The sequence below is a fragment of the Ahaetulla prasina genome, chromosome 7 (assembly GCF_028640845.1).
Source record: "Ahaetulla prasina isolate Xishuangbanna chromosome 7, ASM2864084v1, whole genome shotgun sequence".
In the NCBI taxonomy this organism is placed as follows: Eukaryota; Metazoa; Chordata; class Lepidosauria; order Squamata; family Colubridae; genus Ahaetulla; species Ahaetulla prasina.
The window spans coordinates 70,588,216-70,607,730 of NC_080545.1; the positions used below are offsets into that span (position 1 = coordinate 70,588,216).

General features: G+C 40.6%; 1 protein-coding gene across 2 annotated transcripts; it reads left to right on the forward strand.

Moving 5' to 3' along the window:
• The first annotated feature begins 81 nt into the window (after positions 1–81).
• TXN2 (thioredoxin 2) lies at positions 82–18,701 on the forward strand. Of its 2 annotated transcripts, none has more exons than XM_058190242.1 (4): positions 82–291; positions 2,339–2,613; positions 7,313–7,436; positions 16,480–18,701. In XM_058190242.1, exons 2-4 carry the CDS (start codon positions 2,339–2,341, stop codon positions 16,594–16,596), a joined length of 516 nt encoding a protein of 171 aa, XP_058046225.1. In that variant the 5' UTR covers positions 82–291; the 3' UTR covers positions 16,597–18,701. The 2 variants fall into 2 exon arrangements, with proteins under 2 accessions (XP_058046225.1, XP_058046224.1); XM_058190241.1 differs by having other exon boundaries at positions 116–247.
• Positions 18,702–19,515: the final 814 nt, after the last annotated feature.

Here is a 19,515-nt window from a genome sequence, read left to right on the forward strand (position 1 = left end):
CACCCAGGCTGAAGAGCTACTTCGCTTTCTTTCTAACAATAAGCACATGGGATATGCTTACTGCTCTCCGCGTTACCCAATCCACTACCAAAGTTGTCAAACAGCTTCCTTTCAACCTCCAATCACCGCGAGAGTAGTTATGGTTGCGTTCTGAAGCTGCGTCCTTTCGTCCAATCAGCTCCCGGAAGTTCATTCCGCTTTTTGGTTCTCCAGGGTGGCCGTGAGGGGCTCTGCGGGGGGTGCAAAGGTGAGAGGAGGGAAGTGGTTCCCTCGACGACCTTAAGTAATAAGGTAATAAGGAAAATAATAATTATTATTATTATTAAAATTAAAATTATTATTTTAAGGGAGCCCTTAAGAGTCACTCTTCACAGTGGAGGGGAAGGTGGTATAATGAGGACGGCGTACAATATTCAGGGCTGTCTGCAAGTGGGAAATAGTTGGCTGAAGAACTGGGGGTACCAGTGGGAGACAGGCAGGCAGGCAGGCAGGCTGGGTTTAATTTTCAACAGAGCTGCTTACTCCTCGAGGAGCTGTCTTAATACTAAAGAGAGGAGGACCTTCGAACATGTGCAGAATGCCATTGCCTCATCCCTGCAACCACGTGCCTTAAGCTTGTGAGGAAGTGGAGGGGGGGACTTTTCAGATCAGGAAGCAAGATTTTGGGATAAGGAACTTATTTTCAGGACGTTTCAGAAATCCATGTTACAGTAAGAGAAGTTGAACGAACCAGTGTATTTTTTTTGGCAGAATTTCTGAGCCTTTTCAAAATGATAATATTCAGAAATCTAGTAAATGCAGCTCGATTCATAACTTACCCTCTATTCCACAAAAAAGGTGTTTTACATTAGCTACAAGTTTGCTTTGATTAATGCCAAAACATCCAGGCCAAGGAGTTATTGAGCATAGATTTAAATTAAGTCAAGGAAGGAAGTTGCATTTCATATATATAGGCCCAAAACAAAAAAAAAAGTATTCTGGAAAAAATATTGACCTATTTTTGAATTTGCTTGAATAAAAACAAATTTGACGGTTAATGGGCTCTTAATTTTTTTTTCGCAAACTTTAGTAAATTTTGAAGATGTTGATTTTGAATGTGAAATGATTAATAAAATGTGAAATTTTGGAGGATATGAATTTTAAAACAGGTACTCCATTTTCTCTCCCAAACCCCTCAACAATCCACTATGCCATCCTGCCTTCTTTCTTTATATTTCTAGTTTTCATGAAAGTAGTTTGCTGTTGTGGAATAATGCTGTAAACAAAATTGTTGTGTGGTCTAGAAAATATAAGTGTAAAAGTGCTGCAATATTAATATCACAGCCATGCATCCTGGCTGTGATATTTCTTTCAAGTCTCTATCAATATTTGATAGACAGAGTAGCAAAACAACTGTGTTATGGTTGTCTACCAGACAAAATATATTGGAAATGAATCTCTTTGAATGGCATTGGCAAGTTTAATATCACTTAACTATTATACCTTATCCATTATTTATAATTAAAATTGTAAATAATTTAGCTTCACTGTGATACTTGGTTGATGTAGTAATAATGATATGCTATTTAAAAAGAAAGCTATTTGTATTATGATGTCAACAAGTATATTTCAATAATATACCAGAACCATGATGTACCAGGACAGAAGGCCTTGCTTTCAGGTAAAAGTAACAGCAAATCAAAACAAATGATTCACTCCGGGCTTAGACGATAGGATGGGGAAGAGCAATTAAGTTGATAGGCTTAGAAAATAGGCCAATGTGTTGTGGCTCAGAGAATCTGGAGTTCTTGAGAAACTTCTATAGTGTTTTAAAGGCTGGTTCATGATTCAGAAAATTAAAGTCAGTTTTTTTTCATTAACAATTCTAGTATGGAATCTAGCTTTTGCCATTTCATAATAAAACTAGGCAGCCCATAGTATATATTCCAAATGGAGAAATGTGAGATAGCAAACTAGAGGAAAGGACTTGACAGTTCTTTCTTTGCCCAGTGTGTAGGTGTGCCCATAACATATACAGTAAAATAAAAATCCCAGCATATTTTAAGCACTACGTGGCATGTATAAAATACACTGAATTGCAGGAGAATGCAAATAAGGTAGTCCAAGTATTATTGGGAATAATGAGATAGCCTAAACTGAACACAGCAAAGATGTTTATCAAAGGAAACTGTTTTGGGAAATTGGCAATAGTTGAGGGAGGTGAATGGGAACTTTTGGAATCAGTTGGGAAGGGATCAAAGCAGCAACAGAATGGGTAGGCTAGAGGGCAGTGAAAATGTAATGAGTTTTTAGGGTCACTGTTTTCTCCTTATGATGTTTTTGTTTGTCTTTTTCCTAGATGGCCCAAAATCTCTTCCGATCATTGTCTATTCCAGTCAAGCGTCTCACGCCGGTGCTTCATCCCAGACCTTCATTGCTTCTGTACAGAGTTTCAGCTCTGCCATGCAAGAAACCCTGGTGTACTTCCTTTGCTTTTCCTGCCATGCCTTCACAGACTAGGACATTTTCTACTACTCAGATCTGTTGGCATACTTTTAATGTCCAGGATGAGAATGACTTCCAAGACAGAGTTTTGAAAAGTCAAAAACCAGTGGTAATAGATTTCCACGCCCAGTAAGTATGGTGTATATGTCTTTGTTACAAGCTGTCAAAATCCTTAGTGTGCTATGTATGTATTATACACTGTAATTTGGAGGGTTTTGGCCCCAAATGGGCTAGCTAATACGGTCTGTCTCTGGTTACCTACTGTAGATGCCTTAGGATAACTGAAAAGCTATATGGGTTGATTACTGTTTACATCCTCCTTTTCTCTTACTTGGCAATATAAAATTCTAAACCAGCTGTCAACTTTTTCACCTTGGCGCCAGGTGCGGCGTGTCAGTGGCACACACACAGCTCCATTGGTGTGAGTGGCAGATGTGCAGCCCTCTATTCCACCCTTGTGCTCACATCCGATGCTCCACTTGTGCGAGTGCTTCATTTGTGCGAATAGAGCTTTGCATGTGAGCACTCATGCAAATGGAACTGTTCTGTCCCCCTCCTCAGTCCGGGAGACAGGAGCGATGACTTAATTAGCCGGCAACTATCAGCTCTGGCAGCAAACTAGTGAGCGTCTGCCAAGTGTCTCTGTTATCTCTCTTGATGCCGGTGAGTCAGCCAGGAAATCAGGAACAAACAGGACTTCAGCTCTAGTTAAGCAGTTGATTTGCTTGCCATGAAGAGGTATAGCAGCCCTTGCTGCTTTTATATCCTGTGGGGTGTGGCTCCATGACTCAGCACTTCCTAGGCCTGCCCCACCCCTGCTTCTGTTGTTCCCGCCTCTCCTGCCTACGAAACCTAGAGTCCAGCCAGGCCTGATTGCCATCAGCTGGGTCTGGAGGCGTGGCCTGGGGGGGGAAAGAGTCAGGGGACGGAGGCCTCGTTATCTCCTCCACCTGGCCTGCCTCTGGCTCCTGAAGCTGAGCCAGGGAAGCCAGTGCTCCAGAGATAAGTCCTGATGGCCTTTCCCCCTCACTTTCCGAGTCACTTTCTGGCAGGGGGCCCAGCTCGGGGGGCGCAGACACAACAGGAACTTTGCATGCAAGCAGAAGTGCCCTCCACTCGCACAAGTGGACCTTCGTGCGTGAGCGCAAGGGCCCACCCCTTGGGTGAATGGACCTTCGTGCAGCAGTGCAAGCGCCCTCCACTCATGCAAAGCTCCATTCATGCGAGGGGTGGGCTCTTGTGTTTGCACACAAAGCTCAACTTGTGCAATTAAAGAGTGCTTGAGCAGAGGGTGCTTGTGCTTGCACACGAAGCTCTATTTGTGCAAGCAGTGGGCCCTTGCGCCTACACATGAAGCGCCAGTGGCAGGAGTGGAGGATGCTTGTGCGCAAATGGAGTTTCATGTACAAGTGACCTCTGCTCAAGCACTCTCTGCTTGTGCAGAATGCAAGGGCCCACTGCTTGCACAAATGGAGCTTTACGCAGGAGTGCACGCATCCTCACACACAAAGCTCCTGTCGTGTCCCACTCCTCCGCTGACGGCTGGGTCAGGGAAATCCGAATCAGGCTTGCCTCTGCAGCTCTGCCCAAAGTCCTAGCAAAGTCCTCAGAGCAGGCAGGAGACCAGTAAGTGACTTCAGCAAGATAAGTTCGACTTTTGCCTGACTCAGAGACTGCCAGAAAGTAGATCCTTTATATAGGCCATGGGGTGTGGCTCCATGACTCAGCACTCATTAAGGCCTGCCCCTCCCTTCCTTCTGTTGCCTCCGCCTCTCCAATCTTCTGATGCGAGGGTCACTCCAATCAGCTGTTGTTGGGAGTAAACCCTCCTCAGGCTCACCTGCTGTGGAGGAGGGGGAGGGGTCTAGCTGCTCCGTTTGCCTGGGCATGGAGTCAGGGCTGGGGCAGGGAGATGCTCCTTCTTCTGCAGTTTGTGTGGGCATGGAGCCAGGACTGGGGCCGGGAGGCATACATTCCTCAGTGTTCGGGAGCAGGTAAGAAGGCCCCGGCTGCTCTGAGGGCGGGCAAGACACAACAGCTCCACATGGACAGTGGTCCCTTGGCTTGTGCACGAAGCTCCATTTGCATGAGTGGTAGGTGGTTCCATTTGCATGAATGGAGCACGAGCATTCTCTACTCGGTTGATTGGAGCTTCACGGGAAAGCACAAGTTTCTGCCCCTTATGTGAGTGGAACTTCATGCATAAGTGGAGTGTGCTTGCACTCATGCACAAAGCTCCATTTGTGTGAGCTTTATGCACGAAGCTCCACTCGAGTGAGTAGAGAATGCTCATGTCCGAAGCTCCATTTGCGCAAATGGAGCTTTGTGCATGAGTTCCTCCCACTCAAGTGGAATTTCATGTGCTAGCATAAGAGGCTGCCACTTGCACGAGTGGAGTTCCATGCAGAAATTCAAGGGCCCATCACTAGCTTGAGTGGAGCTTTGTGTGTACAAGCACTTGCCCATCGCTCATATGGTCTGGTTTCAAACAGGCCCAGATCCGGAGTTTGTGGACCCCTGTTCTACCCATTTGAGTAGAGTTAACATTTTAAATGTCATCTTACAATTCTTTTTCACATGAACACTGAAAAAAAGCCACTGGTGCTCTTCAATTTTTTAAAAAAGCAGCTGCATATTTAGTTTATTGGGTACTTGCTTTCATCAAAGCATAGGCAGACACAGATTAGCAGAGCATTAGCTAGTCAATAAAAATAAGGCACTATTGCTTGGATATGGTTCTACCAATTAATGGAGGAAACCATACAGATGGTTTTATAATGCAATCTCATGTGCCTTTTTTTACGGGAATATAATCCTCATCTCTGATTATTAGAAGATTGAAACATTTACTGGCTGTTACCTTCTTCCTATTTCTAAATATAAAACAAACAAGGATACGAAAAAAGATGAGATGATGTGAAATGTAAGTGTGGTAGAATGCATATAAACCATGTTGAAGATAATGGGCAAAAGATGTATCCTTTAAAGCCAAAGAACTTTCAGAACCCCAGCAGGAATAGGTACATTTAAATTTTGACATACGTTTCCTGCTCTCTTGATTTCTAAATTCCATTGTACAGCTGACATTGAAAACTTCAAAAAGAAAGAGTCAAATCAGGAAGTACTTCAGTTTCAAAGTCCTTGCAGCAAAGGTAAACTACATAAACCATCCCATTTTAAACTGTTTTTCTTTCCCTACTTGGCTGCTGGACTACAATTCCTGTTAATTTGTCACAAATGAATGGTAAATTCTATTCAGCAATTTTCTGCCTTATCAGTCTTATGCATTTATTGAAGGAGTGGCAATTTGAATAGTACACACAAAAGTGGGATCATAGCTAAGATTATTTCCTAGCACTAAATTCATTCTATAGACTTCTGTGAAGTTATTTAAATGATATAGTTTCTTGCAGTTCTGTGTGCTCCAGAATTTTTTTTATTGATGGGTATAGATAATGGAATATTGATTTGGGGGTGGGTTGTTTTTTTTAGATACCTTATTACTTCTGTATTATTTTGTTCCATATATAATATATTGAAACCATTTTCTGATTCCTTCCTTCTTTGAAACAATGTAAATGCCTAACACAGACTAACTGCTGAATGCTTGTTCTACAACACCCAGCTGTGGCTGTAACATCTGAAAACTTCAATAGTGGCTCAGTATGCTAAAGCAGGGGTCTCCAATCTTGGCAACTTTAAGCCTGGCAGACTTCAACTCCCAGATTCTCCCAGCCAGCTTTGCTTTGCTGGTTGGGGAAGTCTGCCAGACTTAAAGTTGCCAAGGTTGGAGACCCCTGTGCTAAAGCATCCTGTAATATAGTATCAGTTTCCAGAGCTTAAAGAAATTGTAAATGCTGTTGTGATACTGAGAATTTGTTTTAGCAAGTACTAATTTATCATACAATGTTTCAATGATGTAAGATCAAAATAGCTGCAGCAAAAAAACAAGTTCTAGTATGTAAAAATCAGATCAAAAACCACCAGGCCAACAATTTAGCATCATATTTTCATTTCTTGTTGTTGTTTCTTTTTTTTTTACCAACAGCATGCGTGGAAGACTTTCCATTATGAAAAGTTAACTGTATAAACTACAGTAACTATAACTAAGAACTGTGATGGCCTAAACTTATCTTTCAAACAGACAAATATAGAAGAGTATAGAAGATATGAACTTTGTCCCCTTACTTGTCCTTGTTCAAATGTCTATTTTGCCTGTTGTACAATGTTTGGGAACAAATTACTGCCAAGTATACACCAGCGAAACAAATAGGCAAGATCTTTGCATGTGATCATGGATGTTGCTCTTCTTTCATTGGTTTGTACATGTGTAGAGAAAGACATTCTGATGTACAGTAAATGCAAGATTACGAGCTGCCTTGTTAATTTGGATAACAACTTTGTGTATCCTCTTTAATATAGTTTTCCTCTCCTTTTTGGAAAGAAATATGAGTTTCTGTTGGCTAGAAGACTCATGAGAGTCTGAAATGGTTTTGGTAAATATAGTTTTTTTGCTGCACTTATTTACCCTTAGCATAAACAATACGCAAGAGGCTTATGAATACTCTGCAGTAAAATATTCTGAGCAGTTTGTAAGCAGCAGCTTTTAAATCTTGGCACATAGACTACCAAACAAAATGCAGACTCGTATATCATCTCTTAATGTAACAATCCAGACATCACTATTAAACCTGATACTTCAGTATACAGAGGCTTCTTCTTAAAGGCAGATGTTTATCCTTATCCTTTGGGAAATATCTTTTTTTTAAAAAAACCTGTTAATATTGCTTTTTCCTCATTAAACTCTAATGTCTTTCTTTGTTCTGAGATGGTGTGGTCCCTGCAAAATCCTGGGTCCCAGACTAGAAAAGGTCGTGTCTAAACATGACGGAAAGATTCTGATGGCAAAAGTGGACATTGATGATCATACTGATCTTGCCCTTGAATATGAGGTATGTCCCTGTAACATCTGCATATTGTATAGAGCTAAGCTAGTTTATTTTTGTTTGTTCTGACCACTATCTCAGATTTTGGCAAGAAGGAGTAATAGAATCTGACTGCTTGGCATATAGTACAAATAAAATAAAAATGAGAAAGATTGTAGTTCAGTTTTCCCCAATCTGTTCATTTCCAGATGTACTGGATTACTATTTCCAGAAGTTGCACAGTTGCAAATCTAACATACCTAGGGTAGGAAATAATAGGGTTGGAATTAAATAAATTGTGGGAGACATAGCAAAAGAGTTACAGCAATTCTAGGTCCGAAATCAAGATGCATCCATAATGGTGTATGAGGCATTTTTTTTCAATAGTGAGACATATTGATCTTCATTGTGTTGGAAATTGAACTGAAGAATGACTGACTCATGAAGAAAAAAGAAAATCATTAAATAGGACAGTGTTACTGGGCTTAGAGTAGCCTTCAGCAAATTGCCCAGGAATAGTGAAAATTGTAATCTAGCACTAGAAAGTCAAAGAACATCCCTCGGAATGGAAATGGCAAACTATTTCTGCATTGTTTCTCCCCACCCACCCAAAAAACCCTGCATTTGTCCATGAAGTCACCAGGAGACAAGGTTGGTTCAAATGAGACTTTAGCTTTAATAAATCTCTGGCTGACCTTGTCTGGATTTGGAAACTAAATTAGTTTGCACCAGGTTAATATTTGATGGAAAATTACCAGGGAAGTATCAGGGCCAAAGACTAGGAGATTGGGAGATCAAAAATGATGCTGAAAGAAGGCCACAGAATCCAACCTCATGGCCAAGAATACTTAGTGAACATGTCTGAAATTTCCATCAATTAAGCTCAACTCAGAAGACACCTCACCTTTACTATTAAGGATTGGACAAGGAAGAGTTTATAATAACCGCTGATACAAGATCCATAATCTTTAAAAAAAAGTCCATCTCTAGAAAACAGTAAGATGTAGCAACTCTTTCAGAACACAGGGGGAAGAAGGGAGCAAGAAGGGGCCTCTGTGGCTCAGACTGGTAAGACAGTCTGTTATTAACACAGCTGCCTGCAATTACTGCAGGTTCTAGTCCCACCAGGCCCAAGGTTGACTCAACCTTCCATCCTTTATAAGGTAGGTAAAATGAGGACCCAGATTGTTGGGGGCAATAAGTTGACTTTGTATACAAATAGGATGAAGACTATTGCTAACATAGTGTAAGCTGCCCTGAGTCTTCGGAGAAGGGCAGGATATAAATGCAAATTTTAAAAAAAAATTATTTTGCTTTGCAGAATTCTTTACAAATCTATATTCAATATTTATGAGCAGCAGGACTTGACCACAGTTTCCGCCTGAAGAACCCATGTATTTGTATATTTTTATCTTGTAAAAATTGAAAAAATGCAGAAGATATAAAAATAGGGGATGGAAACTTAGATCTTCCTTCATTACTCGCACCCCACTGAGAGATAAACATACAGCTCAATGGTATACAGAAGGTCTGGGCTTATATCCCAGTATTTTCATTACATGGGGAGAGAAGGAGACTGAGCTACTTAAAAACTTGAAAAGTTAGTATCAATGGAAATGATCAATATAGACTGAACTTGATGCAAGCGATCCATGACTGCAATGCAGTTTCATCAGGCAGATCCCTCTGATTGAGTTCTTAAGATCCTAAATAATTTCCTCCTGCTAGGCCTTTTCAAAGTTCCCTTTACAATGCTGTGGATTGTCAAATTGCCAGTAAACTTCCCACTCCTCTTTGCTGCCCTCACCCACTTCTGTTTACAAGACAGCTGATATCTAGGCCCGAGCATTTCACAATACCCTCTCTGGAGCACATTCTTTAGAAGAGAGCAAAAGAGTGAGAGAGACTCCCCCTTTGTATGCTTGGAATGCTTGTGCATTCTTCACATAAGTCCTGGCTTGCTCCTGGCTCCAAGTTGTCCCAGAGGAGCAACCATCCACGAACTGTTTCCTGATCTTAAAAAAACAAACCTGCAAGGATTCTTCCTAGAAGGAATACATTGCAAAGCAATGATTTATTGTCTAGTTTCCAAATTGGGAAGGCATTTGAACACCTAGGGACAGGGCCCTTTCTCTGCTGTGTTGTCAGAACCATTCTGAGTGAAAGACCTTTGATTTCCTGCAGACTTATTTTTTACTACAGCCTTGACCAAGTCTGGCAGAGAATTCTCATCCTTAAACATTTTATGGATGTCAGGTTGGGCAAGACTGGTTTGCTGCCCCATGAAAATTACACCATATAGAATAGAATAGAATAGAATAGAATAGAATAGAATAGAATAGAATAGAATAGAATAGAATAGAATAGAATAGAATTTTATTGGCCAAGTGTGATTGGACACACAAGGAATTTGTCTTGGTGCATATGCTCTCAGTGTACATAAAAGAAAAGATACGTTCATCAAGGTTTCATCATTTATATGATAAATGATGAACCAATTCTGACATTTCCTTGTCCTCTGATTTAGCATGTCCTTTCCCTCTTTAAGTGAGGGCTTTTTGCAATATGAACCCATCAAGACTTGCTACAAAGATAGAAAGAGGGACCTGCCTCAGCCTGTAGCCACCTTTCCTTGAACTTTTTTCTTGTACTGACGTGTTTCCAAATTTCCAATTTCTGCTATGCTCTAATTTGTTTAATTCTACTCTAAGGCTGATAGCTCTTCTCTTTGGGCAACTGCTGAGCAGATTGGAGTGCAAGTGAAAAAGAACGAAGTGGAAAATTTATTTATTTAAGAAAATGTATATGGCTGCCCAACCAAAAACAGTAATCCCCCACTCCACCCCTGGCAAAAACAATCAAGCCTCTTGATGGGCTCCATATCACTCTGGGATCTCCAGGCCCATTGGCAGAACCGTGTCTTTAGGGCATTGCAAAAGAGCGTCAAAGTGGGAGCCAGTCTTGTATCCACATGGATGACGTTCCACAGGGAGGGAGCTACCATGGAGCAGACCCTTTTTCTTGGTACCATTAGATGGACCACCTTAGGGGAGGGGATCCATAGCATTCCCTGCCTCTCTATGCTTGTGGGTCAGGTATGACTGGAAGAAGACAGTATTTCAAATATTTTGGTCCCAGCCCATGTAAGACTTTGAAGTAACAACTAGCACCTTGAATTTGACCCAGAAGCAAATTGGCAGCTTGTGCAAATCGCAGCTTGTGCATAACCATGCAGACCACCACATTTTGAACCAATTGAAACTTCTGGATGGCTTCCAAGGGCTGTTCCATGTAGAGTGTTGTTGCAATTGTCAAGACGGGAGGTAACTAGGGCATAAAAAACTGAGCAGTGATTGTCCAGAAAAGGGCATAACTGGTGCATAACTGCAATTTGCCCTCCTGGCCATGATTGCAACTTGTTCAAATAGGAGTCATGAGTCGAAAACAACCCCCAGATGACACATGGGTCTGCCTGGAGCAGTGCCTCCCCATCCAACACCAGAGATGAAAATTCTTTATGGAGCAAGAATCCTAAACCCAGAGCCATTCCGTCTTGCAAGGTGCAGTTTCATCCCGTTGCTCCCCATCCAGACACTGCGAGAGGGAAGTCACAGCATCACCTCTCTCTCCATGGACTGAGACATACAGCTGGGTGTCATCACCATATTGATGATATCTCAATCCACAGCAGCAGATGATCTTGCCCAGCAGCTTAGCAAGGACACTACCCCCTGTCCACTCCCACCAGAGGTCATCAAAAAGCACAACCAGTGCCATTTCCATTTCATGTCTAGGCCTGACCTGACTGTAAAGGGTCCAGATAATCCATTTCATTCAGGAGCTTCCATGCAACCACCTTCTCAACAACCTCCAGAAAGGAAAGATTGGACACAGGATGAAAATTACCCAATTGAGTGGGGTCTTAAGAAGAGGGCAGACCACAGCCTCCTTAAAAGGTTGGGCCACCCCCCCCCTCCCACAGAGAAGCATTAATCACCACTAGAACCCAACCACATGTCACCTCCTGGGAAGCTTTCACAAGCCAGGAGGGACATGGATCTGAAACACAGGTGCTTGCACCCATAGCCTCCAGAATTCTGTCCAGTTCCTCAGGAGCAACAGTAATAGAGCAGCAATAAGTGTGTCATGTCCAGAACATGAAAGTCAGCTGCATGCTCTGCAGCTGGTGTGAATTTAAACAACCATAGCCCTTATGGGGTACTGAGCAAATTAAAGAGCAGGTTAAAGAAAAACATGGTTTTGGAATTTTAATGAAAAAAATATGAAAGCCCATTAGCCTGCATAAGAACCCTAAGTATATTAAAAGGAAACATATTAGCACCCTCTAAAACAGGGGTGTCAAATTCAAGACCCGCAGGCCACATCCAGCCCACGGGATACTTAAATCTGGCCCCTGGGACCGGCCTGGAAATAGCAAAGAACTGGCCCATGGTGCCTCTGGCAGCCAAAATGGGGCACGGGCCGGGGGGGGGGCTCACGCAGCTCTCCCATGTCCCGTTTTGGCCAGCAATGTGCTACAGGAGGCCATACAGGCTGAGAACAGGGCGCCAGGGGCTCACACGGGCCCCCCATGCCCCATTTTGGCCAGCAAAGTGGCCGTGTGCTACAATGCTGATCTGGTCCTCAAAGAAATCCAGTTTGACACCCTTGATCTAGAATGAACTATAACACCCAGCCAGCTGATATCAGGTGGAGATTTTGGAGATTGTAGTTAAAATAGCTTTGTGACAGATGTTCCCCACTTCCACTATATTTTTCATGTACATGACATTTCTTGCATTGTTAATAACAGTCAGTGTGATATACAGGTTAAAATATTGAACTTGGAGTGGCAAGAATCGGGTTTGAATTGCTACATCATATGTTCTTTGGTGTTTTTGGATGTCCCATTTTCATCACAGCCAGCCTCACAAAGTTCTCGCTATGGCTCTCTTAATGCCAAAAATGGTATTCCTAGCTAAGAATCCTGGCGACTTTAAGGCAGGATTCGACTAGGGAAGGCTGGGCTAAGAAGTATTTGCCATTTGATAAAGAATGGATCCTCTTCTGTTGTCATCCCTGTTTTTGAGAGCAGCGGTCCCCAACCTTTGCAGCCCGGCTTGGGGAGGGTAGAGGAGAATTGGGTTGGCATGCACATGCAGCCCTTGTGCGAGTGGCGTCCCAGCATGTGCATGCATGCAGTTCTTGCACAAGTGGGGGGCCAGCCTGAGTGGTGGGCCAGCGTGCATGTCTGCGAGTGTCCACCGACCTGCTGCTTGCAAAAGTTAAGCTACGCGCACACTCCAGCCAGCCACTCACACAGCCCAATGTCAAATATGCCATGGCCCAGTAGTGGGCCATGGCCCAGGGGTTGGGGACAGTGGTGGGCTGCAATTGGTTTAACAACTGGTTTGATGAGCTTGCACACAGCGTTCAAAATTCAGCAATCTGAAGCTCAGCTTCTAAGGCAGCCCCGGTAAGTAGAACAGCGGAGGTGTGGAAATCAGCTATGCAGCGTGAATCAGCTGAGCCAGAAAGAAGGAAAAATAGGACAGGATTGGGCGGGCCCAGCTGATTGTCGGAACTACCAGTTCTCCTGAACCGGCAGCAGCCCACCACTGGTTGGGGACCCTTTTTAGAGTTCTTTTTTAAAAATACATTTTATAATATTATTCTATGGATTGACCTAGAGATTATTAGATTGATCTAATGATAGTGACTTTTAAGGATAGAGGGGAAAAAAGATCTATGTCAGTGTTAACTATTATTTGAAATTATTTCAATAAGCATAAGGTTGTTTAAATTTCACATCCAAAGCTAAGAGCATTAGTAAATCATTGCAAATTACATCAAAATATTTCTGTCTTAAGCTGAACGCTTAATGCTGTCTCCACTGTATTATTTGTTTGTTTGTTAAAAAATAATAAACAAAATTAAACAGCCACAAAAAGACAAGAATAAGTTTAAAAAGAAAAGGAACAAAAGGCAATTTGGTTTCTGACTCTCTCCAAATCTACTAATTTGTGGTGTTTCTAAATATTTAGGCTCTCTTAGGAGACAAACTAGTTGCCACATATAATTTTTAATCATTTTGTTTTACTTTTTAGGTAGTTATCCCATCTTTATTATTTTTACAAGGTGGCGAACATAATACTCTTTCTTCCCCTTATTCTCTCTCTCACACACACATACATCCTATGAAGTGGGTTGGGCTAAGAGTGTGATTGATTGGCCCAAAGTCACCCAGCTGCTTTCAATCCTAAAATGGGACTAGTACTTAGACCAGCATGTTAACTATTATTCTTGCTTAAATTCTACTGTGAATATATAGTGTTAATTTTACCATTGCTGTATTCCTGCTTTTGACCACTGCCTTCTACTTCAACTTATTTTATAAGGCTCAATAACAATTTAACTATAGAGGGTGAGAGGTCTTGGTTTGATACAAAGTGATTGGAGGACAGCATCTGATTGATCTATATTGATCTGCACTCAGAAACTGAATAGTTTTAAGATGCAGCTCGGAAGAATGGTTCCTCCATTCTACTGTCCACAGTCAAAGCTGAGCCACCAGTTCTTCCCATGTGACTTTGGAGCAGTTTTTTTTTTTTTGAAAAAAAACAAAACAAAACCTGATGCTCCCCTCTGCAAATGAAATGGGAATTTGGCAAAAGGAGTGCCGAGTCCTTGCCTCAACCTCTTCTATTTTGTTTGGCCCCAAAAAGACAGAGATAAAAATGAACATAATTAGAATAGTCATACTCTTGCTAGAAGGGAGGGGTGCACTGGGATGCATTTCGAAGGCCTGTTTGAAGTATTAGAGTTGAACCCTAGAGGGCACTGAAGGACATCAGACAAAACTGAGTAATTTGACTGTTAAACAGAGTGCGAGTTTGTATTCCTTTTTTAAACCCATCCTGGATTACCATGGGGTGTGGCACCCTTAAGAAATCAGCTTGCATTGGACAGCCGAGGAAAAGCAGAGACTAGTAAAAGCAGGCCTTTGAGTCTGGGGTTTGTACATGACAGATTGCTGATGGCAGCAAGATGCAGGGCAGCCGAATGCATATTTGATGAGAGAGCGCATTCCAGGGAAGAATAGCATACAAGATAAAGATGGGACATGACCCACTGTCTTAAGATAAGGGTGCCAGAGGAGCTGTGGAATGTATCATCCCCTTCTGACATTTTTATAAATTCCTTCAAATCATTCTCTGCACACATAAAGGGCTGGCTTACAGTTAGGGGGGAGGGAGGGCTAGCCTGTTGTTTTCAAACTTTCCCAAATTACACTTCGTGGCATCAGCTTATTCAGAGCTCCTTGGACAATTCTCTTACAGTTTGTGTCATTGATAATTAGACATTGATATTGATAGACCAATAATATTTGTGGTTTGCAAGAGAGAGGGAGAAAAACATTTGGCTGTGTTGTATGGCTATTTAGCATTGTGCTGCAGAAGTGCAGAAATTTAAAAACAACATCTGTTCATGCATGCATGAATTCATATTTGGAGCTAAATGTTTTTTTGTTAGCTGTTGTGGCTGGTGTGTCTGACTAGCTGAGGACAAGAATAGAACAGGATAGGATAGGTCTCAGTGCTCAGATCTTCCCTGTGAGAAGCAGAACTGTGCAAATAAGGTTTGTGTCTGATTTCACACTCATGGCTTTTTGTGTACATCATTAAAATGAGCTAAGCAAATGGTTCTCCAAAATTGTCTTTAAAATCACGGGCAGAAAAAATTGGATGGATAATTTCTCTGGACTTTTCCATGGCAAAGATAAATTCTCAGAGGATTGCTCAAGATATGACTCCCCCTTTGTGGTGATAGCACAATTGCTGAAAATGCAGTGGGAGGAAGTATGATGTTTTCCCTTGAGATTGTTGAAGTGTGGGAAGCCAGGATAGCTGTAAATCACTAGAGAGATGATTGTACAATGAAAGACAAGACATTATACACATGTCCCTTAGCTACTTTTTAAGCTGAATCAATGAAAGAACGCCATATTGCATCTATGAGAATTTCTTCAAAACTTCCTTTTTAAAGAATTTCCAAGCCAAAAACTTTTTTTTCTTTAGATTGTATGAAAACGCATGAGACAAATATAGAGGGAAATATCTCTGTTTGGTACTAGATAAAACCACTGTCAGGGAAAAGTGAAGAAAAATTTCTTGGTATGGTAGCAGTGTTTCCAGAATTGTTGCTATGTATAACAGTATTAGTTGTTGAATCAAAAATGGCAATTTTGGTCCGGAAATAGCCGAGGAGTGAAGAAGGAGCTGCTTAAAAGCTTATTTAATCATAACTGTCAGAGATTATCTTCCTTAGCCTTTATCCATTCAATAAGCTCCGTAACACTTTGCACTTGGGATGCCAAGACTTGTGATAAAATTCAGAAGTAACGGGCAAGCATGTATCTCTACACCATACCATATCGCAAAAGCAGGCTACCTCATCATCTCTTTTGAAGAGCTTCATTTCAAAGAATGATGATGTCCCTTTAGACTGAAATAAAGTTTTAGCCTTCTCATCTTTACTCAGCAGTTTTAAATCCTATTCATTCCAGTTGTGGAAAAGCTACCTATTTTTAAAATTAGTCAGTTTTACTACTCTGAAAAATACATCATTTTTTACTTGAAGATCTTTTTGTGCTTAGTAAATAGCATAAACTTGATTTAAAATTGAAAACGGGTTTCCTGGTCCTCTGGCCTTTTCAGGTGTATTGTGCTGCAACTTTAAGCCTGTGCCAAGTGACCACAAATCTGGATAACACCAATTTGGGGAAAAGTTGGTGGTTAGAATGACCAATCTGGGATGGATTTACTAATATCTCCGAGTTAGAATATTTTTATTCCTTTATGTAGAAGCCTTGACTATAAAGACATTTTCTAAAATGAAGTTCAATGCTGCTAAATTTTCAGGAAACTTTCTAACAGGAAGAATTAATCATTCACCTTTCAATATGTCCTTTGTTTTAATGTTTGCTTTGCCTCTCGAAATGATGTTCACAGGTCAGTGGAGCTTAGCTATTATTGTGCTTATGCCTTTTCTTTTGTGCTCTTGTTCTTAGGTGTCAGCTGTACCCACTGTCTTAGCCATGAAGAATGGTGATGTGGTGGATAAGTTTGTGGGAATCAAAGATGAAGATCAATTAGAAGCTTTTCTCAAAAAACTGATTGGACCCTGAGCAGCAAGGACAGTTGTGTTCTCTGAGCCAAGGCTTTCTCCATTTGTCCTTTTTTAAAATATATAAATATATATATGTATATATAAATGTTTCCTTAGAGGGAATGGGAGAAATTGCATGGTTGGACTAGCATCTGTTTTTTGAAGAGAGCGGATGATACCTACTTCCCCCTTCTTCTGGGGGAGTGGTGCTAGTAGTTCCTACTGTGGTGGAAAGGCTGATTGTTCTGCAATAAAGACTGGAGGTTGCTGCCTGCTAGCAGATGCCCAATGACAAGAAAGTCTTCCTAATATAGCAGCCTCTTCTTAATATACTTTCTCATACATATTGGAGACACTTCCCATTCCTGTCCAATGTAAAACCCAATGTGGTTAATTATTGCTGCTTATGGCAGCAGTTGTTCTGCTTCATCTCTGCAGCTTTCCTCCTTTGTTTAGTGGTAGATTAAAATCATTTGCAGTTTTTGACGGTAGCCTCAGTTCCTCTCCTGCTGTCATCAATTAAATTGAGAGAAACATTGATTGATTGGAGCCTTTTTATTAGTAGATCTATAATAAAAAAAATAACTGTAATTATTCCATTTTCTTTTGGTATATAATTCCCCTTCTGCAGGAAAATTAAAATTGTTCAATATAACTTGAGTAGTATAGGGTTGAATACGGAATATGAATAAGGAAAAGATTGGCATTAAACCTTCGCTAGTCCACAGACACAAAGCCTTTTGTGAGAAGAAACTGTCCCCTCCTTTTTGCCTAAGCATTTTATCTCCAAACGTATTTGGGGGAAACCAATGCATTAGAAGTGCTTTTTTAAAAGAACCAATGAAATACTTTTTCATGCCACTTTCCACTCATTTTTGAATCTATTCTCTATAAATGATAGATCAAGTCAAATTTTAAATTTCACAATGTTTTAATTTCAGGCCAGATGTCCAATTTATTTAGATTTTGCTATGGATTTTTACATTTTCATAAATCTATGGGGGAAAACTGCTAGATTGTAACATTAAAGGAATTAGTTAGGCTTCCTTTATTGATTATAAGGAAGCTGAGCAGAAAAAGTCATTTCTCTTCTTTAACAAATAAAATACCTGGTAGAAAAGCAGCATCTCTATGAAGCGTCTGACTGAGATGGTGTAGGGTTTCCTGCCTGGACAGGGGGTTGGACTAGAAGGCCTCCAAGGTCCCTTCCAACTCTGATGTTATGTTATGTTATGTCCTTGTTCTGCACAAACATACAGACTTCATTTTAAATATTAAAGAAATTAAAAGAACAAAAATCCAGCCACGTGGTGCATCTAATAAATTCAATTATATCCTTATTGCCTCTATGGACTTTTAAACCATACGTCAAAACTTCAGTTACTTACAGAATCAGAACTATCATGGATCTATTGAAAGTGAAATGCTTCAGTTTGTTTCTGTGTCATCTGAGATGGATTATTTTTTTTAACACCCCCTCCTTTTACTCAGCAATAGAACATGGTTAGAAATATTTTAGTATCGGTCATAGAAACATGAGAATGGTCAGAGGTTGCCTTCACACATTACTACAGAGCAGTGTTTTCAACCGTAGCAACTTTAAGATGTCTCAAGTCCAATTCCCAAAATTCCCCAGCCACCATGCTGAGAAATTCTGAGAGTCCAAAGATCTTAAATTTACTAAGCTTGAGAAATATTGCTATAAAGGACAGTGTGATTTGTTTGGCTTAGGTTAGTGTGTTGTTTGAAACCAGCCTTATGAAAATAGATGGGTGACTTATGGCTTACTGTGCTCTTCAAACCCAGCCAATAGCAAATGTTTATTATTTAGCAAATCATGGCAGAGTGTGATAGGTCAACCATATCAGTAATTAAGGAATTTATGAATACTTTTAACATTGTCCTTTTTGTTGATGGTTATCCTGGATTAGATGGACATCATGTTTTAAACAGTCTCAAAATGGAAGCAGATTTTGCTCTATTTCTGTCTTGTACTGTTACATATTTCCTATAATAATAAGGATATTAGTCTGTGCCAGGATAATGCATAAAAATTACTCCTATTGGAGAACAGGATGTTCTGTGAGCATGTCATCAATCCAATAAAACTATTCTAAATCTTTATTCAAGAAGTTCAGTAAATTTTTGGGGAGTTCTAATCTGGAATTAGCTTGCTGTATAATCTTGGCCTTCATGTCATAGCTGATGTTCTTAGTGCATCAACAGAGATGAAATAGGTTAGTTTTAAATCAGGACAACTAACTAACAAAAGGCCCCAAAGTTTCATGCAGTCCCATTGATCTATTTAAAAACTCCGGAACTGTATTTCTGAAAATGCCAGCATGTTTTCAACTATTTTCAAGTGAGAACTATGGAAATGCTTTACTCTTGTTGGTACAGTTAGTACAATTAACCAAAGCTCATGTCAGCTACTGTGACTTTATGAGCTTTTTGGAAGTACCTATAAAGGTCCAAAAAGGTACAGGATAAACTTGTGAATGTAGTCTAATACAGTTTATTAACTGTCCACATTTTTCCACCTTGAAAAGTTATTGGAACAGTTTGCAAACTAATCTTTTTAAAAGGCACTCCCTGCTGTGAAACCTTGCAGAATTGCAGAAAGTTTCAGCTAAGTTTTACAACAAAAGAGAAGGACTTTCAACTGTGTTTTACAAAATCCTACATTAAGCTTATGTTTATATTTAAGCTTTTAGACTGTAAATGATTCCAAACTTTGGATTAGAATGGTTGTTTTTATTTTTACCTAAAATTGAATGTAATTCCTCTCAGCTACTTTTCTGTTCCTGTTTATTTTTTTCCTCATACCCTTGCCTATTGAGTGAGTGTGGCTAATTCGCTAGCCAATAAGTTAATCAACAGTAAACAACAGGCCAATCAAGACGCTACCAAGAACACTCCCACCAAAACTGACAGAGCA